The 19937-nt window shown below is 35.5% G+C and overlaps 1 protein-coding gene across 1 annotated transcript in view; it reads left to right on the top strand.

The window, feature by feature from the left end:
• Positions 1-19640, top strand: part of IQCM (IQ motif containing M) — a gene marked incomplete at both ends in the record, with an annotated part of 107927 nt that extends 88287 nt beyond the window's left edge. Inside the window, 1 exon segment of the mRNA XM_079534651.1 lies at positions 19534-19640. Within this exon segment, the coding sequence (XP_079390777.1) occupies positions 19534-19640 (107 nt within the window).
• Between the last annotated feature and the right edge of the window lie 297 nt (positions 19641-19937).

Below are 19937 nucleotides of genomic sequence, written 5' to 3'. Positions count from 1 at the left end.
CTGTGAAAAAACTGTTATTCAGTACAAAGCAAACAAATTAAAAAAAACTTTTAGATTTTCAAACCTCAAGTGGTAGGACCAACTAAACTAACTCTGGTTTTCTATCTGTATTTCTGTTTGTGTTTTCATAAGTAATAATTCATGACTCTAATAGCTGCAAGGCTTTGATTGAGAATGAAATATAGAAGGATTTTTTTTTTTTTATCTTTACAAGTATTTTTTTAAGGCAAACCTACAAAAGCTTTTTCTCATTTCTGTTGTTTCATTAACACTTGAACTGGCATTGAAAAATGCTAATTATACTTTCTTTGAGCCCTATCCCTGTCTGCTATAAATGGTCATAAATTCATTGATTTTAATACAGAAAAGCGGGTTTAAACTTGGAGACAGATGCCGTTTGTGTGAGAGTTTCAAAGTCTGTCATGACCTGAAGTATGTTCTCCTGTTAGTCAATATTCTAGATAATGGCTTCTCTTTTCATGTGCTCATTGAGTTCCTTGGTAGCATATTGCTTTTTCAGATTTTGATTATAATGCAGATAAGAATAGTAGCCGAGGCAAAAATAGATCTTTGAATGAGATTATGATCTATATGGTAAGATCTACCTCTGCAGGGCTTTTTTACTCCGTGACCAGAGTATTGCATCTTCTTGAGTTACAACAGTTATTAAACTGGTTGGCAAGAGAGATGCAGTAGTTGCCTTGAGAAGAGATTAGTTTATTGAGGGAAGACTTTCTGCATCTCAAAGACTCCTCTACCAATGAGTGCTTTAGTTCTGGATAGCACTGCAAATTTATTGGGTTTTACCATTAATGCTTATAAACAATGTAAGATTCATACACCCCTTTTAGTTACTGGGTCTGGTTCTGTGTCCTGAGATATGTCAAGTTCTTGGCAGGATACTGAGAAGCACTTCACCCACTTCCCAACTTATCTGTACACAGGGCTTTTGCTCTCTGGATAAAATCTAATCTGAGAGAAATAATCCCTGAATTGTGATTGTATTAAATTCAAATAGAGAAGTTCCCATAGGCATATATTTATGCTATGTATGTAAATTGCAGATTCTAGTGCAGTGTACTGTGAACTTCTAATCCAAGTATAAAAATTCTACATATGCTTAAATAAGCAGAAATTAAGCTTTTTAAAACACTTTTTGAAATGCAATAATTTTGTTCATGTCATTGACATAAAAGGCATGTTTTTGTAACACTTCTGCACTTATATCAACTAATATTGCTCCTACATTTCCAGTAAGTAGTGTGCTAACATCTCTTTTAAGGATGAGTAATCTTTACTGTATTTTTTTAAGTGGAAAATGGAAGATAATACTCATTTCCCCTTGGAAAAATAACTGTATAAAAATGCATCTTCCCACTCAATTTATTTGCCAGCTTTTGTATTCAGATTGCTTCACTGATTAAAAAGTCACGGCATCAAGGTTTAATTCAAATTCAATTTTATCACTGCAGTAAGTTTTTCAAGCATTTCAGCTTTCCATATATCCCAATTGCAATGTATGAGAATAGGATAATATTTCAAACTCACTTTTCTGAATTGCTATTAGGTGGAAAGAGGCTCCTTATTTAAATAACGGTACGGATGATTGAGCATTACTTTCATTTTGCTTTGTGAACAATTTGAACTAAATACTAAGCAGTGTAATACTGTTAATGGTGACTTAGCTTTTCTCTTTGAGGCCTCTGGTACATTTCCTTGAAAGGAAGGACAGGTTTTTTTTTTTTTTTTTTTTTTTTTTACTGTATCTGTTACGGAAGTCTTATTCCTCTATGAAACAAAGACGTCATGGTGTTTTTTGTTGTCGTTGCAATGTTTTTGTTTGTATGTTTGCTTGGTTGTTTATTTTTTAGTGAAGTAAAATTTTTTTTCAATGTTTTATTGCAGTAAGGAAACAATACCATAAAAAATTAACACTACTGTGTTTTCCTGAATATAACTTTAAAATATCAACATTGATAGCATAACAGTGGGCTTAATGTGGATGATTTCAGTGGCTCAGTAAGATTGTAAAGCATTTTTGAAGCAAGCCTTTTCCTTGAAAAACTAATTTAGAAGCTTAGCGTTTACCACCACAGCCTCAAGGAGTCAATGGAACCCTTCAGTGGTAGTTCAGATCAGTCCATTCTATACCACATTCTGATGTATGCCCAGAGCATCTTGTTTAGTCATCACTAGTATTGTTACAAGTGTAAGGAATCTCTGCTAGGGCTGCTTTCCTGGCAATGCTCAGATCTGCCAATTCCTTTCACTGCTAGACAAAAATGTGAAAGTACCATATCCTAACAATTGGAAGCGCTATAATATTGTCTTCAGACTTATCCTGTACTTCAGAAGAAGCTTTGCAAACTTGGACTAAGCAGTTCCATGGGACAGAAAGAAATGGGGAGGAAGGAAGGCAAAATGGAAGGCTGAAGCACTCAAGCTACACAGGCTAGAATGATTATTTTACTACCTGAGCAAGGGAGGATATGGCAGGTGTTTAAATGTCTGTATGTAGTGCATATTGGCTCTTCCTTTTAGCTTTGATGTGATTTTCCCAGTTTAATTTACATGGCATAGCTTCGAAAATAAAGAGAGATGATACTGCAAAGCTATCATGGCAGGCTTTCATATGGTGTCAGTTTGGGGTAAAGGAACAAAAAGTTCTATTAATATCTTTCTAGCATTAATCTCTGCAAGATGTCATGAAGAACAGAATTAGAGCAATGTGTGGTCTTTGCCATCTTTGACTGTTGTGATTCAAAGACACTTTTGATCACTTTAAAAGAAAATTCAACATCTAAAAAGCACATGAACAAGTAGAATTTCCACAACAATCCAGTTCCTCATTTACATCCCAACAGGGTCAATTTTCAATACATTTCACATAAGAATGAATACACTGTTCTCACGATTGTTTGTGAGTATAGTTCCCCATATCCCATGCTGTAAACATTCCCCACAGTGTTAGATCCATGCTGTGACCAACAATATATGCCCAGTGGGCTAGGCTAGCAACGTCTACTATATGTTTATATTTCTTGCTTGCATTTCTGCAAAGCTTCTTCTTCCACTGCCTTAGTCTGGTGGTATGTGTGTTGCTATAGTTTGGGGGATTGTAAAGCTGTCTGTAAAAGCAATATGGGAATTCAGCCCTTGGCCTTACAAAGGAAAGATCAAGCACTATACTTCAAGGCCTTTATTTTGCAAATACTTATAGGGTATGCATCAGGACAGGAAAGCTACTCATCAACATAACGGTTTGTAGAAGCTTTACATAATATGATTGTTTCTTATGTCTCATTCAAGGTGATAACTGTAGCTTTTTTGCTGCTTGGCATTTCACATTATAGCAGATTTTCTTTAGCTCTGTTAGTTATCAAAATAATATGAAGTAGAATTCAGCCTAAAAATTCTTTAAAAATCCTGAAAATAACAGCTTGACTCCTCAGAAAAGAAAAATTTTATTTTATGACATGAAAAAAATAGATTATGTGAAATTTCTTTAGAAGAAGGTAAAAGAGAGATATCAGATCCTTTCCAGCCCATTCTATATATGAATCCGTATTTTTCATGTGGCATTTGGGTTGTTGAATGTTTAATAATGATATACATCTAGTAACTTTAAAAAAGCTGACTCCAGTGCAGTTTTGTTTTTAAGAGGCTCTAGGAGTGGTTTCAGTTTTCAAAAGTTTAATCTATTGCATTTCAGAGTTTAGATTCTGTTTGACCTGTAGGCATGTTTGTGACTAACCAATTAAATCTCAAGGTTCTATTTCTGTTTCCTAATGTGATTAAGTAGACCCCCTGAAACACAAACAACAGCGTGTGACAACTACATATTGACTTTCAAATAGGCTTTGCATTATGGCCATCTGAAAGTCTGCTTAAAAGATACAGAGAGAAGCCCGAAATAGAATTACAGAAAAATGCCACGGAGTACTCAAATTATTCACAAAGTCAAGCTTGAACCATTTTGAAGTACGGTAGGATTATTCAGTATCCATGAAATGCAGATACAGGATAATTTCTAAACTGTTCTGCATCTACTGCATTAAACTGATATTTCATAAATGTAAGGCACAATTCACTGTAGATTCTAAGGACTAATTTTAGTACAGCACTTCTCTTTCAGGTTTGGAATACAAGTGCAATATAATGTGTTTGTTAAAAACAAGTATTACGAGTAATTTTATTATGTGAAGTAGAATTGAATACGTACACATATAAGCAAATACCATTGTAGACATATAACTATTAATGTTTATTTTATTGCACTGAACAATAGACAAAGAGCAGAAATGGATTTGGGAAACATTTTTATTTTAGTCATCATCCTTTCTTTCTGCATCTTCTGAGTGAAAGATGTCAGTATTTTTCAGTGATTCTTGTTAGTCTCAAATTTCTTTCAATGTATTTGAAATATAAATTTCAAACCTTTCAAAATAGAGGAGAAAAAAATTTGATCACCCTGTCACTTTCATTGTGTATCAACATAAATTTTGAAAATATCTAAGACAGCAGCCAAAAATATTTGGTCTTATATTAAATACAATTCATTACTGGATTGTCATTAGCTGCTTATCATGACACAAGATATAATCCTTTCTAAGGAATTAAAATGAGGATAGTATCATAAAGAAATATTTCTTTGCAGTTATAGTATTACGTGGAGTTTGTCTTACTCATGTGTCCTAGTAGACTAAGAACATGAGTCTTAATTGCAATACAGAATCAAGTTGCCCTTTGTTAGAGAATTTATAAACCCAAAGATGTCTTAAATAGCTGAAAGGATCTTATAAAGAGATCATAAATAATTCCAGTGTGAACCTAACTGGAATTCTACTCTTAAATTAGGAATTCAAATGTCTCGGAAAAATTGCTGATGATTTTGTGGCAGAACAATAAATCTAACTCTGCAAATTCTCTGGAGACATTTTGTGTCCCAACAGTTAGATGCAGAAATCTGTCCTACAAAAAATAAGAGAAAATAATTTTTGCTTGAAAAAAAAACAGGGTAGGTAGTTTCAGTTTCAGAAATATAGCATTAAGTTCATTTCTTGAACAGGATGGACTTGCCCAATGCATTAGAAATACTTGAAAAATATGTATATTTTTTCATATATTTTACCTACACTTTGAGAGTCCGCTTGAATGAGGGTTTCATTACTCATATAAAATAATAGAATGAATGCAGTTCCTCATGAAGAATGAGTAGAATAGGGAGAGCATCTTATACTTTAGTCTCTGTGCTAAAAGAATACGTGTGAAAGGAAATTTTAAGTCCAAATTTTGGTGTTTAATGGCATATGTATACAATCAATGATTCAACTGATTTGCTAACATTTTTCCCTGCCCAAGGTAGATAGCAGAAGAAATTGTAAAAGGCACTTAGATTTGACTTCAGTGGTTGCAATAAAACCGTGACTTCAGAAGACCAAAATTGCCTCAAAGAGACAAGTGAACTGCATTACATGTACAGCAAATATACACAGACTTACAATTTCAGTAACTTAAAAGCTTTGGAATTCCACAGCAAAAAACAAACAAACAAACAAAAAACCTGTAGTTCACATTCTTTTGGGAATTATGTAAGAACATAAAATCAAATCCATTCGAAAACGAAACTGTAATGTTAAAGATGAAGACCACGATGTTTGGAATGGTGAATCTGAATAACAGATTTTTTTTTTTTAATTTACAATTATTGTTTCCCATTTCCATATATATATATAGGGAGATACCTTGTTATTTTCCTGCAATTCTAACAAAGCGAGTCTTGTATGATGTACCTGAGAGGCTTTTTGTTTTTTAAAGCAGTCTTTTGATTAATTGATCACAAATATAGCTTTATGTATAAAGTCAAAGAAATTCAGTAGTCAAATCTGTGATTCATGCTTGAAATCTTTAGAATGTGAAAACCATTGGCAGGATTTCTAACATCCTATAAGTCAGTTATATTTCATGAAACTAGTAATTCTTTAAATGTGACTTTCTTGGCTCTTGAAATACATTTACTGTTTATTATTACACATGTATATTCTTTTTGCCTGCCCTGTTTATTGTACCACTTTTCATAAATGTTTGTTGTTTTACTGTAATGTTTGATAATTAAATTGTTTAAAGATACACAAAATATTTAGTGAGTAACTTGTATTTGAAATAAGTGAAGACTGCACACTGTAATCCTGCTAAAATATCCTGTTGTTTGCTTTTAAATCCTATAGGCAAAGCATTACTTTCGTCTGTTTTACTTTATGCCAACGAAGATTTTGAACACAAAAGGAATTAGCTTGGTGAATATCTTCTACATCCCAGTTTCTAGCGTTTGTAGTTATTATCAGGCTTTCAATCACAAAAAGAAATGCTGAAGCTGTTGCTTAGCAAACTCCTTACTTAATTAACAGGAAGGACATTTCAGAGGGTTTTATTCGAAGCATGAAACTTGAACCAGTGATCTTAGTGTTCTGATTGGTGAGTTCCTGATGATCTCTCAGTAATATCTGGTGCATGTGACAAATTGTCCATAGAAAGATAGAAAGCTGCACACTTGTGGTTATTTTCATTGCTACATCGCCTAAGACCAGGCCCTGGGATTAATAGGCATACGGGTTAATAAGACACTGTCCATAGTATAAGAAAGTGCTAAGCATTAGCGAGTTTCTAAAGATATTGAGAAAATAGGATTTCATTTATTCAAGGAATTTTTTCCCCTAGAGTCATTGCTGCGGGACTTATTCGTGTACTGCATTTGTTCCCTTGAATAGTCTCTAGCAAGTACCATATTTAATAAAAATATTAACTGTCTTGATTAACATGCTACAGTTAGTAATGTAGTGGCAAAGTTTTAATACTTGCTAGGCTGTTTTCTTTTGGTTATTGTGAAAATGATGTCTGTAAGCCCTATTGGAAGCTCCAAGAACTATAGTGAACAGGTGAGGCGTTATCTTTCCAGGAAATACCAGCTTGATATCTGGAAGCAGTTATGGTTTTCCCCAACTCATTTGAGTCCATCTTTTAACTTAACAGGACCTGTAAGTTGCCAACAGGTGGTGACGTAGCTGGAAAGCTCAAAGTGCATGTCAGCACTGCTGGCTAGTAAACAGGAAACTCTTCTGCATTGGTGGTCTTACAATGCTAACCTTTCAGAGCAAGAAAAAGCATTAAAAGTTTCTGATTAGAAAATTAAATCATTCATCTTCATAGAAGTTTGCATACAGCTATGTGTACTGAAACATTGTTACGAAACAACTGATGTATTTGCTATCTGGTATTTAGAATGCTTCTCAGGGAAGAGATTATTTAAATCTCAATGTCATGTGCAACTTAAATGGAGAATACGTAAGTCTGCATGTATTTTGACCTTTGATGTTAGGTCCAGAGCAAGGATTGAGCTTTAATTGATGTATAATTGTTTCCTTACAGAGATTGATTTTCACTCACTTCTCACTCAAGCATGACTCCATGAATGCAGGATTTCAAGGGCTAATAACTTTTTCTCCAGTTCTTGATACTCTTTCAGTTACTTTCACAGTGTTATAAGTTATTTCAAACTTTCATTACATAGTTCCTTGGAGAGAGGAGGAGGGGAAGGAAAAGGAGAAAAGGGAAGGAGTGTTCAGATATTAATTTTTTTGCTTGCTCTAAGTCTTACTGTCTCCCTTCAGTCTTCCCTGATCTGAGAGTGAACCATCTGTTCCTCTCACCTTCCAATTTTTCCAAGCAGTTGGTCCAGCTTTTATAAAGCAATAATTTTATTTTCAATATGATGATGTTTCCTCTGAAACTTGCATGGCTAAGGATTCTCAGCTAACACCCAAATTTCATTGTTGTTCTAGACAGTTTTTTTTGTGTGTATGTTATTGCAAACTCTGTACCATACGGCAAGTATTTTTCGTCTTGTTGACTCCAGGTAACGTGCAACTCCTGTTTGGATTACATAACTTAGAAAGTAGAAAATAGTTTTTGTATTTACCATTACAGTACATGGAAGAGAAAGAGTCTTAAATCCCAGGCAGCTGTTCTAGCACCATTAGTATGTAGGAGCAACAACAGAGAGATCAGATTTGTGAAAGTGAAAAGATCTTTGCATTCCAATCACATGAAAGGCAGATGGGATGTTTGGGTTAGCTTAACTAAATCCTGTGGGAGTGTGGGAAGCTGAGCTATATTGTAGATGTGCTCATGTCTTTTGGGGGAATTAATCAGACATCTGCAATCACAGAGGATCCCCTGTCTTTGAGGCCAGTGCAATTCTAACTTGAAAAGAGGAGAATAGCATATTTAGGACTGTGGAGAGGGTGCACAGACCTGGTACAGTAAAAAGTTTGTTTTCTGTGGCTGCTTGCAAGAGCTTCCTCAAAAGAAAGATGATCTGTGAGAGATATTACTTGGGTTCTGCACTTCCTCCTGAAATGCTATGGTTTTCACTCAGCAAAAACGAAGAGACCAGTTTAACATAGACTTCCTTGGTCAAACATGTCAATCTCAACATAAAGATTTAGACCTCTGTACATATATCTTTAAGCTTAAAAAAAAAAAAAAGTTCTCTGTCCTCTTAGCTCACGGCAACTTTGATATATCTACCTATTCTGTGTGAGATCTTGTCCTGGAGATTTAGTACATGCAAAAAGCCACAAGCAGTCGGCAGCCACTATTTGAACCTTAGTCCTGCAAACCTGCAAATATTCAATTAGGTTATTTGTCGTAAGAACACTAAGTGAATTTGACTAGATAAATTATTTGCCAAGCTCCCCACTTTTTTAAAAAGCAGTCATTTTGAGCTGTATGTAGTAATACTCTGGTATATCTCACTGAATTGATTATTATGCCAATCAGCAATATGTGCAGCCAGGAGTGTGGAAAGTGTGTGTAGATAACAGACAGATTGACTGACTGACTGACCATCCAGCCAGTCAACTTTATTTGCCTCAGATTCAAGGAAGAAAAATTACTGGCAAGTTAAAAACTCCTGGATAACAAGGTTTAAAATAAAAAGGATGATACAACTTCTAACAATAGCATTGTGAATGGAGACATTGTCATTCTGAGTGGAGATCTGCTTGACTCAAATTGAGTAACAACGCTGTTTTTCTTCATTAAGACCATTAAAATCTGTAAGGCTATGGGACCTGGATAGACATAAAGGTTTTAAAAAGCAATGAGGAGAGACTAATGCTCATTGCTGCATACTTACTTGAAGAGCCCAATTAAGTAAAAGTTTGTGCTAATTTGAGCTCTCCAAAAAATCTGAGCAGAACAGCTTCGTCTTTGCTGTTGCATTGGTTCAGAAAACAAAACCACATTTTTTTTTTCTTAGTATCATCATATAAATATTCTGTCTAGAGAGCAAAAATGATTTTTACTATTGTAGCTGGAGATAAATGTTACTTGTACATAACATCAAAAGATAAAAATTCACCAAGGTTCATTTTCTGTGCCTCACTGTGCTGTTTCAATGGAGCGTCTCTGGGAATATTGCAGTTTCCTATTGTTTTTTGGAAGTACTAATATTAGCATGAAATGTGGTAAGAATTATTTAAGAACCTAATTGCATGCTCTCTATCTGGCATTTGAATTTTGCATCTTCAGAATTAATCTTTTCAGAGTGCTTTATTTAGTTTCTGTTAATACCCTGTAATTTAATAATTGTAGTGGCAGGCTGAGAAGAATATGGAATAAGGAAAGATTTGCATATTTCTTTGATTCATTCGGTTGCTATAGGCTCTGACCTTTTTTTTTTTCCAGTTTGTTCTTAAATAGCAGTTTTGCTAAGGCTGGAGTGAACACCGCAGTGCATGGAGGGATTGGACAGGGACACTGGTCATCCTTTATTCCACTGATTTGTCATATGACTTAAGGAAGTCTGAATCAGTCAACCAAAGCTCCACAAAGCAGTAGTAACTACGTCTTTCTTGATTAAATTTTATTTTCAATGTAAAAATCAGCTTGAGAAAAAGAAAATTTAAACTAAGTCTTACCACAAAAGCAGAAAAGATGGCTTTTTCAGTTGCCCTATGACTACAGTGAAAACACATCTGAAAAAAATTGTGGCTGTGACTTCATGTTTGAGTTTTTGCCTATTAAAACATATTCCTGCAGGCCTCTGTTTTTTGCCCTTGTAACCTAAGTAAAAAATGGCATACTAGAAAGAAATCTTCTGGAAAGATTGGCTAATGGCTATGTAAACAGCAAATGCTTGCTGCATATGGGCATTAGGAGATTGTATTGCAAAGATTCAGTGACTACTGTGAGCAGGGTAGAGCTCTGAAATATGGCAGCAAGACAGCTCTTTTGGATGAGGCCTTGAAGTAGTTGGTCAAAGTCTTTGGGACTGTTGACTCAGGGCTTAAGCAGAGAGAGAGCTGCAACAGCTAAGAGACGTAGCTGTGCTCCTTCAGTCTTCTGCAGGCATTTGATGTGATGTGAATGAGGGGAACCCCAAATTTGCCTGTAAGGAAGGGAGTATCTACAAGGCACATTATGGAGACATACACTTGGTGGAATTAGGTCAGAGAATGCTTAAGCAAACTGGACGTAAATCAGTTTGTGGTCTTGATGGAATCCATATTGACAGAAAATTGAAATGTTGTTTTTCCAATATCCGTGCATTGATAAAGTAATAAGTCATTCCAGGACAAAAGATGTTTCTGTGGCTTGCAATATACTGGCTTTTGTCTGACAATAAATTTTGTACTCCTGGATATAAAAAAAATTATATCTAATTGAAAAATAATTGAAAAATAGGTGTTGGCAAAATGGAAAAAAATGCAAAGGGATTTATTTGAGTGGTATGCATTATTTCTAAAATTCTTGATTTATTGTCTTTATTTCAGCATTTCTGTTTCATCACCTGATTCCTCGTCCACTTTCTCTGAAAGAAAATAATGATTTTTGAGATCATTATAAGCTTTGTTGAATGACTGGAGTTTGACTAAAGATTGAATAAGGATTATTTGCAGGATAGGGATATTAACATTAAGAACTTCCCAGATATGTAGGTATGTTTGCATGTTTCAGGTGTATTTTATAAGGATGTGATCTAATATTCTGTTGTCTAATTTTGTCAGTTTCTCATTTTTCAAGAAATGCCTGCTTCAACTGCTGCAGCAGAAAGAAATTGGTCTGCAGCAAAAATACTTGGACAGATTGCAGAAGTCTGTTAAATATTAATTCAATTAAGGCTGAATGTTCAACTAAGATTAATAGCAATGATATATAAAAATACTTTCATGAATTTATTTAAAAAGAGATGTAATTGAATCTATCAAAACTTATAACTAATGTTTTAGATAATAAGTGAAGCTTAATTGTTTATTTGAGGATAATGTAGGTACAAACATGAAAAGATTATACATATGCTTGTATATATGTATATGTGTGTATATAAATGCAGATGTTTGCATAAGTAGATATATATTAAAATATATATGCATATATATATATATATATATCAAGATGACTGGGGAATTGGAAAATAAGGCAGAAAATAAACTGTTCTTGGGCAGCCAGCCTACAGTTTGTACTTGTCCATATGACTGGACTCCTGAATTCTTACATCCATGTGAACCAACTTGTTCACACCTCCATTCCCTGTTATGAGGGTTTTCGTGGCACAGAATTATGACTGGGCATGTGCTGATACAGATTGATGCCTTATCTGGACAAGCTGGGAAGCTTGGTCCTGGAGCATGGTGTAGCATGATAAATTAGCAGGGAGGTACAGGAGCAGCGGCTGTGTTCTTAACAAATATGATAGGAGAGGTAAAGAATTTAGAATATTAGGAAAGAATTGTGGTGTACTCTGTTTGCTGCCTTTTTTTTTTTTTTTTTTTTTTTGGAAATCTTTTAAATTTATTTTTTTTCTCACTTAGTATTTCTCTCTATTTTTTATCATGTGGCCTATTGGCAATGTGTTTATTTTGCAGAAAGTGTAAAGACAGATATATGACTAGGAAGGGAGAAGGAACTCAGTATAACTAATTTTTCCTTTCATGCGTGTCTTTTCTAGTGGTATATATCCCCACAAGAACATTCACACAGGGTGAAATCAACACAAGGGCAGCTGAAAATACGTAACAACGTACTGAATTATTCTTCTTCTCATTAATGCAAAGCGGATAGCATTTGAATGTAAAATATCCCTCAGTACCACCACAGAAAAATGGAAATACAAGATGAGCTATTCAGTGTTTGTTTTGGTGATCTTGGAATTAGGTCCAGTGCACCACAAAGAGCTGTGGCTTAAGTGTTCATAAGTCTCCTGTGTGATAGAGAGTTCAATAGGAAGGTCTGTGGGATGATGGCTTTTCCTAACTGGATAGGTGTGCAGTATATATCAGAAGGACACTCTAATCTCTGGTCAGAGAGTTTTGCAACTGAAAACTCAGTGTGCATGTCCAGTTGGGATCAAAGTTTGGTAGGAGGTTGATAGGAATATGGATGCTCACCTGTCAGAGCATCTGTGAATAGAAGCCTTATTCATTTTACAGGCATTTGCCCTGTCCATGCAGTTTAAGACATCAGCAAGTGCATTCTGCTCTGCTGAGAGGCTGCCATGGTCTATGTTGAGAGACAGCACCAAAATAGTTACTGGGTTCATACCCAATCCTATCTCTGGTGCAGTTTGTGTTGGCATGCTGCTGTGCTGACAGGCAACAGGTCCTCACTGACAAGCTTCTATGAGCCTGGTTCTGTGGTTTTAAATGTTGAGGAAAGGCTCCACTATGTTCGGTGGGCTTATTAAAAACATCTGCTCTATTTCATGCTGGATTAGGTGTTTTTTTTTTTTTTTTTCAAATAAAGGTTTGGGTGCCTTTATTCAGTCTAATCTCAGATGCTTTATTAAAAGATTGGCTTTTTTTCCTGTTCTTCCTGTTCTTTTGTTGGGGAGGTCAGTTGCTATGACCAAAATTAATCAGCATTTCAAGACTCCCGATACACGTATGTAAAGACAAATCACTTTCTGGCCCATTTCTGTTGTTAAAATTATGTGATGGAAAGGAGAATGCACCCAAATGCCATTGCAAATGAACCGTTTACCCACCAAGCAAGAAAGGATCCAGGCTTAGATTCACAGGATGTAGCTTGGCTTCGAGTCTATGTTTGAGAAAGCTTACTGTAAGACCAAAAATTGAATTATCTCTATGTTCAGAAGTTAGTTACCCTTAAGTTCATCTCTCCAATGTCTAATTTCATTTTCAGATTTTTACGTAGTTTATCTTACATAATGAAGAATGTTGCCACAGCAGATGATGCTTCTCAGAGAGCAAATCATCTTTACTGGCTTTAAAATGGCTTTCTTCAGAATAGTTCTGGGCAGAATGGCATGAATAGAATAACAAAACAGAGTTTTAGCTTTAAGACCAAATTAGAAAGCTTTATGCTAGTATGAGTGTATCAGGATTGCATTGTCAGAGAAGGGCAAAATGCTAACAGCATGAAAAAGACTTCAATTTCTGAATATTTAATTCATAATAAAAGATAGGCAGAATAAATAAGGAAGTCTTTCTTTTTCATCACTTTAGACTTCAAATTGTCAGTACGTCCAACCGCATTACAATACGGTTTACTCTTTAAGTATGAGCTACTTTGTATTGCAGCACAATTTCAGTGGCTTTGTTTTGGGCTGCTGCTTCTGCTTCAGGATAACCACATTAGGAATAACTACACCTTTCCATCACCTAGGTTCCCTAAATATGTCCAACATGCCAACTGGAACCCACAAAGGTGGAGGTTTCTTCTAAATGGTGGCCATCCTCAGCAGATGTAAGTGCTTACTACAGATGCTGTGCTTGATTCCACAAAGCTTCAAAGCAGATAGAGTTCTGTGGTTGCACTTGTGGGAGCCAAAATGTTTTCCAGATTCTGCTGTCACTTATCCCACTTGGGAGAACCGGTTGCAAATGCCTCTCCTCCTTAGCACAGGGCGAGGGCCCAAAACGTTAGGGTCCCTCTGATTTTCTGTGCAGCCCACACTGTGATGCTCCTACCTTGAAGTGATCATCTTTGAAACTCAGGACCTCCTAACTGCCTCCTATTGAAATCTCGGCTCTTCAGCACTCTTGCATTTTGGAACTTTACACTGAATAAATTTCTTCTTGGAGAAGGACCACTGAATTCAGAAATGCGTACTCAGAGCTCACTCAGCATTCCCAAATGAGGTCAGCTATCTCTGACATATTAACTAGATGATTTAGAGGCAACAGAACAAATAATTTTATGCTGGAAACCATAGAGATGGATGATCTTTGGAGAAAAATCTGAGGAGTTTTACTTCAGTTTGTTTTCGAGGAATGGCTTGTTCAAGGAGAATATGTATTTGTATTCATTGAATTGCATATATATTATATTACAAGGAATGTATTCCAATAGTAATGTTTGTATGTAATTATGCATATACATATACAGCATTATACAGCAGAAAATGTGAGCAGTAGCACTTTCAGGATTCATAAGAAAAGCAAAGATTATGCCTGTCAATCCTTCTTCCAATGTCCCACAGCACTAAGACCACCCTTTATTGGCAAGTGAAGGTATCTCACTTGGCATCTGAGAAGATTAAATACTAACCACTGCATTTTCTTCTCCCCTTAATATGCAGAGGATTACCCTTGTGAAGGACTACATAAATAGAAAACGTGATGGCTTTAGCTGCACTAAGCTTGTCTTTTTTTCCTGGCACAGTATTAAGCATTACTGTTGCATCCATGTTATGTGTGAATTCCCTTGTGTAAATCCCATTAAGGTTAATAGAATTTTAGTTTTACTACTTAATAAATTTCGAAGAAGATTAACTTTTGAGAAATATTTAACCAACCATAATGCACAGAACACAATCCCTTACCAGCATGAATATATGGTACCTAAAACAGAGAAGCTCTGATGGAGACATGATGCAGCAGTTTTTTATTTTATATGTAGAGAAAAGTTTGTACCCTGGCTATATTTCAAAAACATTTGTGTCTTCTACTGTTTGTTTCTTTTGTCGCTTCTACTCCTTTAGAAATGGCATTCTTTTGTCCTTCTAGATTTAAAATAATAACAAATGATTTGAGACACCAGCAGTTCCATGCTGCTGTATCATAATGCAATCTTGTTGTAAAGGAACCATTAGACCCATTCAGGGAATTAGACAGTAAGAGAACTGCTATGCAACTGCATGTGTTTTAAGAGGATCTTGTGACGTTACTTTAAAGATTATACTGTATGTATGTAGATTGTAAACTTTATAAGCCGCACTTTTCCTCTGGTTAACAAATTTAAATACTTACACTTTGTAAATTTCAAATGGGCTTATACTATTAAGTATAGATTTCCTTTAAAATGAGTTTGTCTGTCTCTCAAGAGCTTTCAGGGACTCAGTTACCTTCAGTTTCCTTTCTCCAAATGCTGTTACATTGCATTTTCCAATTTTAAAAGAGGTGCTCAGATAGATAAACCTGTTTTGTTGGAGACAGGCACATTCCTGAACCTTTTGTCTTTGGTGCTGCCCTGAAGGCAAGGCAAGGATGCTTAACCATGGGCCAGCAGCCCTTCCTCTGACCTTTTGTAGAGAAATGGCATTCCTGGTGAGTGAGAGACAGCCTACTCTTCCCAGCCCTTCCTATAAAACTGCAAATATAGCCACCAAATGGAGAAAGAATGTCCAAGAAAGATGAAAAAAAACAAACAACAAAAAAAAACAAAAACAAAAAAACTATTGTTTCTGTTATCAAAATAGTTATAGTCTTAAGTCCATAGAGAGGTTGAAAAATTAAATGCCATGTCTTCATAGCTCTTTTTAATTGCTATAACTTCTAATAACTCTCAACAGTAAACTGATGCAGTAGCATCCATCTGAACAGACAAGGTGACTTATGCATCTCTATCGTAATATCTTAAAACTGAAAAGTAATTTAGCTATAGTTCATTCAAACTAAAAATAGTTTCCTAGGGCTAACAGGAGAGATGTCACTCTAGATTTCAGCCTGTAGCCTTACTTTCAAAGAAGGATGGAAACTGGCTCTTTTTCCTTTACTTTTCAGTGCACCAGGTCATGCTTGATTTTACTTTCAATTAGTTTTAGTAAGTTAATTTTAGTAGGTTTTAATGGCTGGCTTTACAAAATCTGAATATCAGTATTTCTGATATTACCTAAGTATGCTCTTTCTTCAGCATCATTTGTAGTTTTCCATCTTACCTCTGTGACTGTATCTTGTAGTTCTGAGAGTTGTTGCCAACTATGTGACAAAGTCATGCGATTGTCTTTAGTCAGTTCAAGGCATATTTGTTTAGTGAGAGTTATATCGCCATGCCTTGGTGCCGATGGATGTAATGTGTCTATTTGCTGCTATACTTTTAATATTTAGAGATACACGTTCTTTTTTTTTTCCCTACAGTTTTTAGAAATTAATAGATAACTAATGGTTGCAAAATTGTTGCATGCTATTCTAACTTTCCTAAGATGGAAAAAACTTAAACAACCAAGGTAAGTTTACTAAGTATAGTAAGTTTACTATTTGCTAAGTGTGTTTGAAACATTTGTGAAAAGCAATGAACAATTGCAGAGATGAACAAATCAAAAGCTCTTCAGCTAAATGATCTGTTTCAGGCTGGCCCACAGGAGCCAGTATCTCATCACAACGTGTCATTAAGATGTTGTAAAGTGGCTTCTTTTGCTTTATAATATACTTGTACAGCGAGTTAGTTTTTGAATAGCATCAGATAACTACGGAGATGTGGCTTATGGCAGAGTTTTACTTCTCTGCTCTATAGGTATCTTGAAATGTCTTGAGGAGTAATTATATAATACTTTATATATATATGTATATATAATATATTATATAATATTTTCTATGGTCAGGTTTTGTTGTAAACAAATTTAGCACTCTGGTTTTGGGTTGTTTATTTTCTGGGATACTCCTAGTTTTGTTTCATGTACTTCCACTACCCAGTCTCACTTCTGGTATTATCTCAATGCCGAGATTTTAAGAAACCCCATGTACTCTACCCAACAAGGAGAGTTTAGGTGAGACAGTCTTCTTCATACACAAAAGATCAAAAGACCAATTGTATCACATGCAGATGAAGAGAAGTTTCAAAAACAATTTAGATTGACTCTTCCTATTTGGACTGTTCTCTGAACAGTCAAATGTCCTTTTTTTTCTTTATTGAGCAGAGAAGCAAAGCTTAAATATGTGTATTATGTAAATCTTTATTTGGTAATGGATTATTTTATACAACTACTCTATGGATATGGTCTATTTTCCACAGATCCTGCCAAGAGAGTTTCCATTCTGGGGCTTTCTGCTTATTTCTTCCAGCTGCTTCTCTTTTTTATCCCTTCTGTTGTTATTCTCCTCTTGTCTCCTTGTTTTCACTACTGATGGAGGAGAGGCTTGCTTAGACTTTGAAATCATAATATGTTCTTGGCAATTGTTGCTTTCTATACTCTTTGTAATTAATTATTCTCCAGCAATTCCAATTGCATTTTCCAATTGAGGACTTGCATTGTTCAGTCTGAGTGCTGAAGGTACAAATAACCTTTTAACAGGGTTCATAAGGAACGTGCTGGAGGTAGAGGCACAGCATGAGTAACATGCTGGCCAAAAACAGTGTTGGCTATTTTGACTGTAGCAATGCAGGAAAGAATCCTTTTTAAACAGATCTTCCTTTCCCACCTAGTCCCTAGCCTACTTCACAATGTGTATCTCTTGATAATCACACCCTGCAAGATCACTGTCAGCAAAAGTGTGATTTGTGGGACTGTCTTATTGACATAATTTTTTACAGTCATGTGGTTCTAGATAATGCACAAAAGTGGGGTATGTGTCCATGCTTGTCTGTATGCATATTTTCAACCATCAGCGGTATTAATAATATGTAGTTTTAAAAGAAAACAAATTGTTTTATGTCTGTGGAAGTCATTTGCCTACCTGTTACTGAGATGGCATTCGCCCTAGTCTTGTCAGAACTGAATTGGTCCTCCTCCCTGCAAAAATAACAGTGGGCATCAAGGCAGCAAAGTGCCGTTTCTTCACATGTGAAACTATTTGCAGAACAAAGTCCTATGTTTGTTTGTTTGTTTGCCTGCATGTTTGTGTTTGTTTTCTCTACTTTTGGAACATATTAGAAAGCATCCTGCTCTTGTTATTTCTTTTGAATAGTCTATTTTCTGTAGAAAGTAATAGCCACATGGTAAACTCTCCTATTCATCAAAACTGTGCCAAATATGTGCCATTTTAAAGCTAAATATATGCTATTTCATTTTACTTTAAAGCAAGCCAAAACACATACCAAGAACACAGCTCTCAGGGTGCTGGTCCTATTTTCAAGTGAGTATTTACTGTGAAAGGCATTTCTCTGCAACAAGCAAAGTTGGTAAGGATATGTTATACAAATGCAGTACAGATAACAGTATTTGTCCTCTCCTTATGATGAACTTACCTTTTAGTTGTAAAAACACGTGTTTTGCTATCATTGGCACGTCCTCTTTTGGGTAATGCAATCATTCCTGATTCCCTAGTGCTCCCTTTGATCTTGCATTTTAGGAGAATATCTCCAGGTTATATGAAGATGATCATAGAGTGTCTTGTTCTGAGGAATTAATGTGTCAGTACTTACGACTTTTTGTGTGAACTGTCCTTCTGTAGGTATCATTGTCTGGTGCATTTTTGGTCCCATTTTTCTTTATGGATGGGTGCCAGGAACTCTAATTTTATTGTGTGCTGGTGATGTTTTTCTTTCTTGATCTGATCAGGATGAGGAACGCAGGTTGGCTGGGGCACTGAGCAACCTAATCTGGTGCCTGATTTAGTGTTTGACAACCCTGCTGTGGCAAGGGAGTTGGATCTAGATGATCATTGAGGTCCCTTCCAATGATGCTGTGAAGTCTTAAGCTAGCACTCACAGTCCTCTTCTTCACAGCAAAACATGGCCCATTTCAGGGCATAAAAAATAATAGAGGAAGATTCCTGGAGTTATAGGATCATGCGGTAATTATCTTCCTTTTCCAGTATTTTCCTTCATAAGATTTTCAATGTGGTTCTTTACCTTTTTGTGAGGTTTGCATTTTAAATATCTGACATGACTTCTTGTTCAAAAAATGTAAAATGTTACTGAGAAACTGTGTTAGCAAATTTTGAAACTAGTTTAAAAACTTGTGTATTAGACCAAGGCCAAATTAAGGACATGATATCGTGTTTGAATAAGAAAGATCCAGTAAGGAATTGAGAGTAATCTAAAACAGCAGTTACTTCACTTTAATCACGTGGAAAACGGTTCTATATTGCCTGCAAACTTATTGTCTGAGGAGTTCCAGTGACTGAAAAATGAAAGTAGGAATAAATATAGTTATATTGTGTCTTTCTTGGACACTTGAACATTGAGTTTTGCTTGCAAATATGGCCTGGATCTATGAACAGGGGGAAGTCAAGTCACTTCAGCTAAATATTTGTTTATTTAGAATATGAGTTTGAACTCCGTGAAACAAGATGAAAACCTATTCTATCAAACTTCTAAGGGCTTTCTGTTGTTGTTTGTTTTTAATTGCAGTATTTTCTCATCGAAAGTCAAAAAAGCCTGATTTTCAAGTGTCAGCTGCATTAGTGACTTCTTCAATGAGAGGGCAGAAAGAAGTGTGCCTCTCTGATCAAAATTGATAGTGCCTCTGCTTGAAAAACTGGTGAAGTCTGAAGAAATCAAGTTCCAGAGTTGACACATGTTCTCATAGGGAAAGAATATTGCATCTGGGCGTAAGCAGAACACCAAACTCCTTCATGTTGAAGACATCTTCAACTAGAACATAATAAATGTGAAAATCCATCATGTTATATCATTTTTGACCAAACAGTTTGCACTTGATAGGGTGAATCAGTGTGCAGCGTACACAGTAAATTTGAAGATTAAAACATCGTGACTTAGGCAACTGAAAAGTGTAAAATTGTACCAATCTTCAC

This window comes from Tetrao urogallus (genome assembly GCF_951394365.1).
Source record: "Tetrao urogallus genome assembly, chromosome: 4".
NCBI lineage: Eukaryota > Metazoa > Chordata > Aves > Galliformes > Phasianidae > Tetrao > Tetrao urogallus.
The sequence above is the reverse complement of the archived record's forward strand: the minus strand, read 5'-3'. Positions and strand labels throughout refer to the sequence as shown.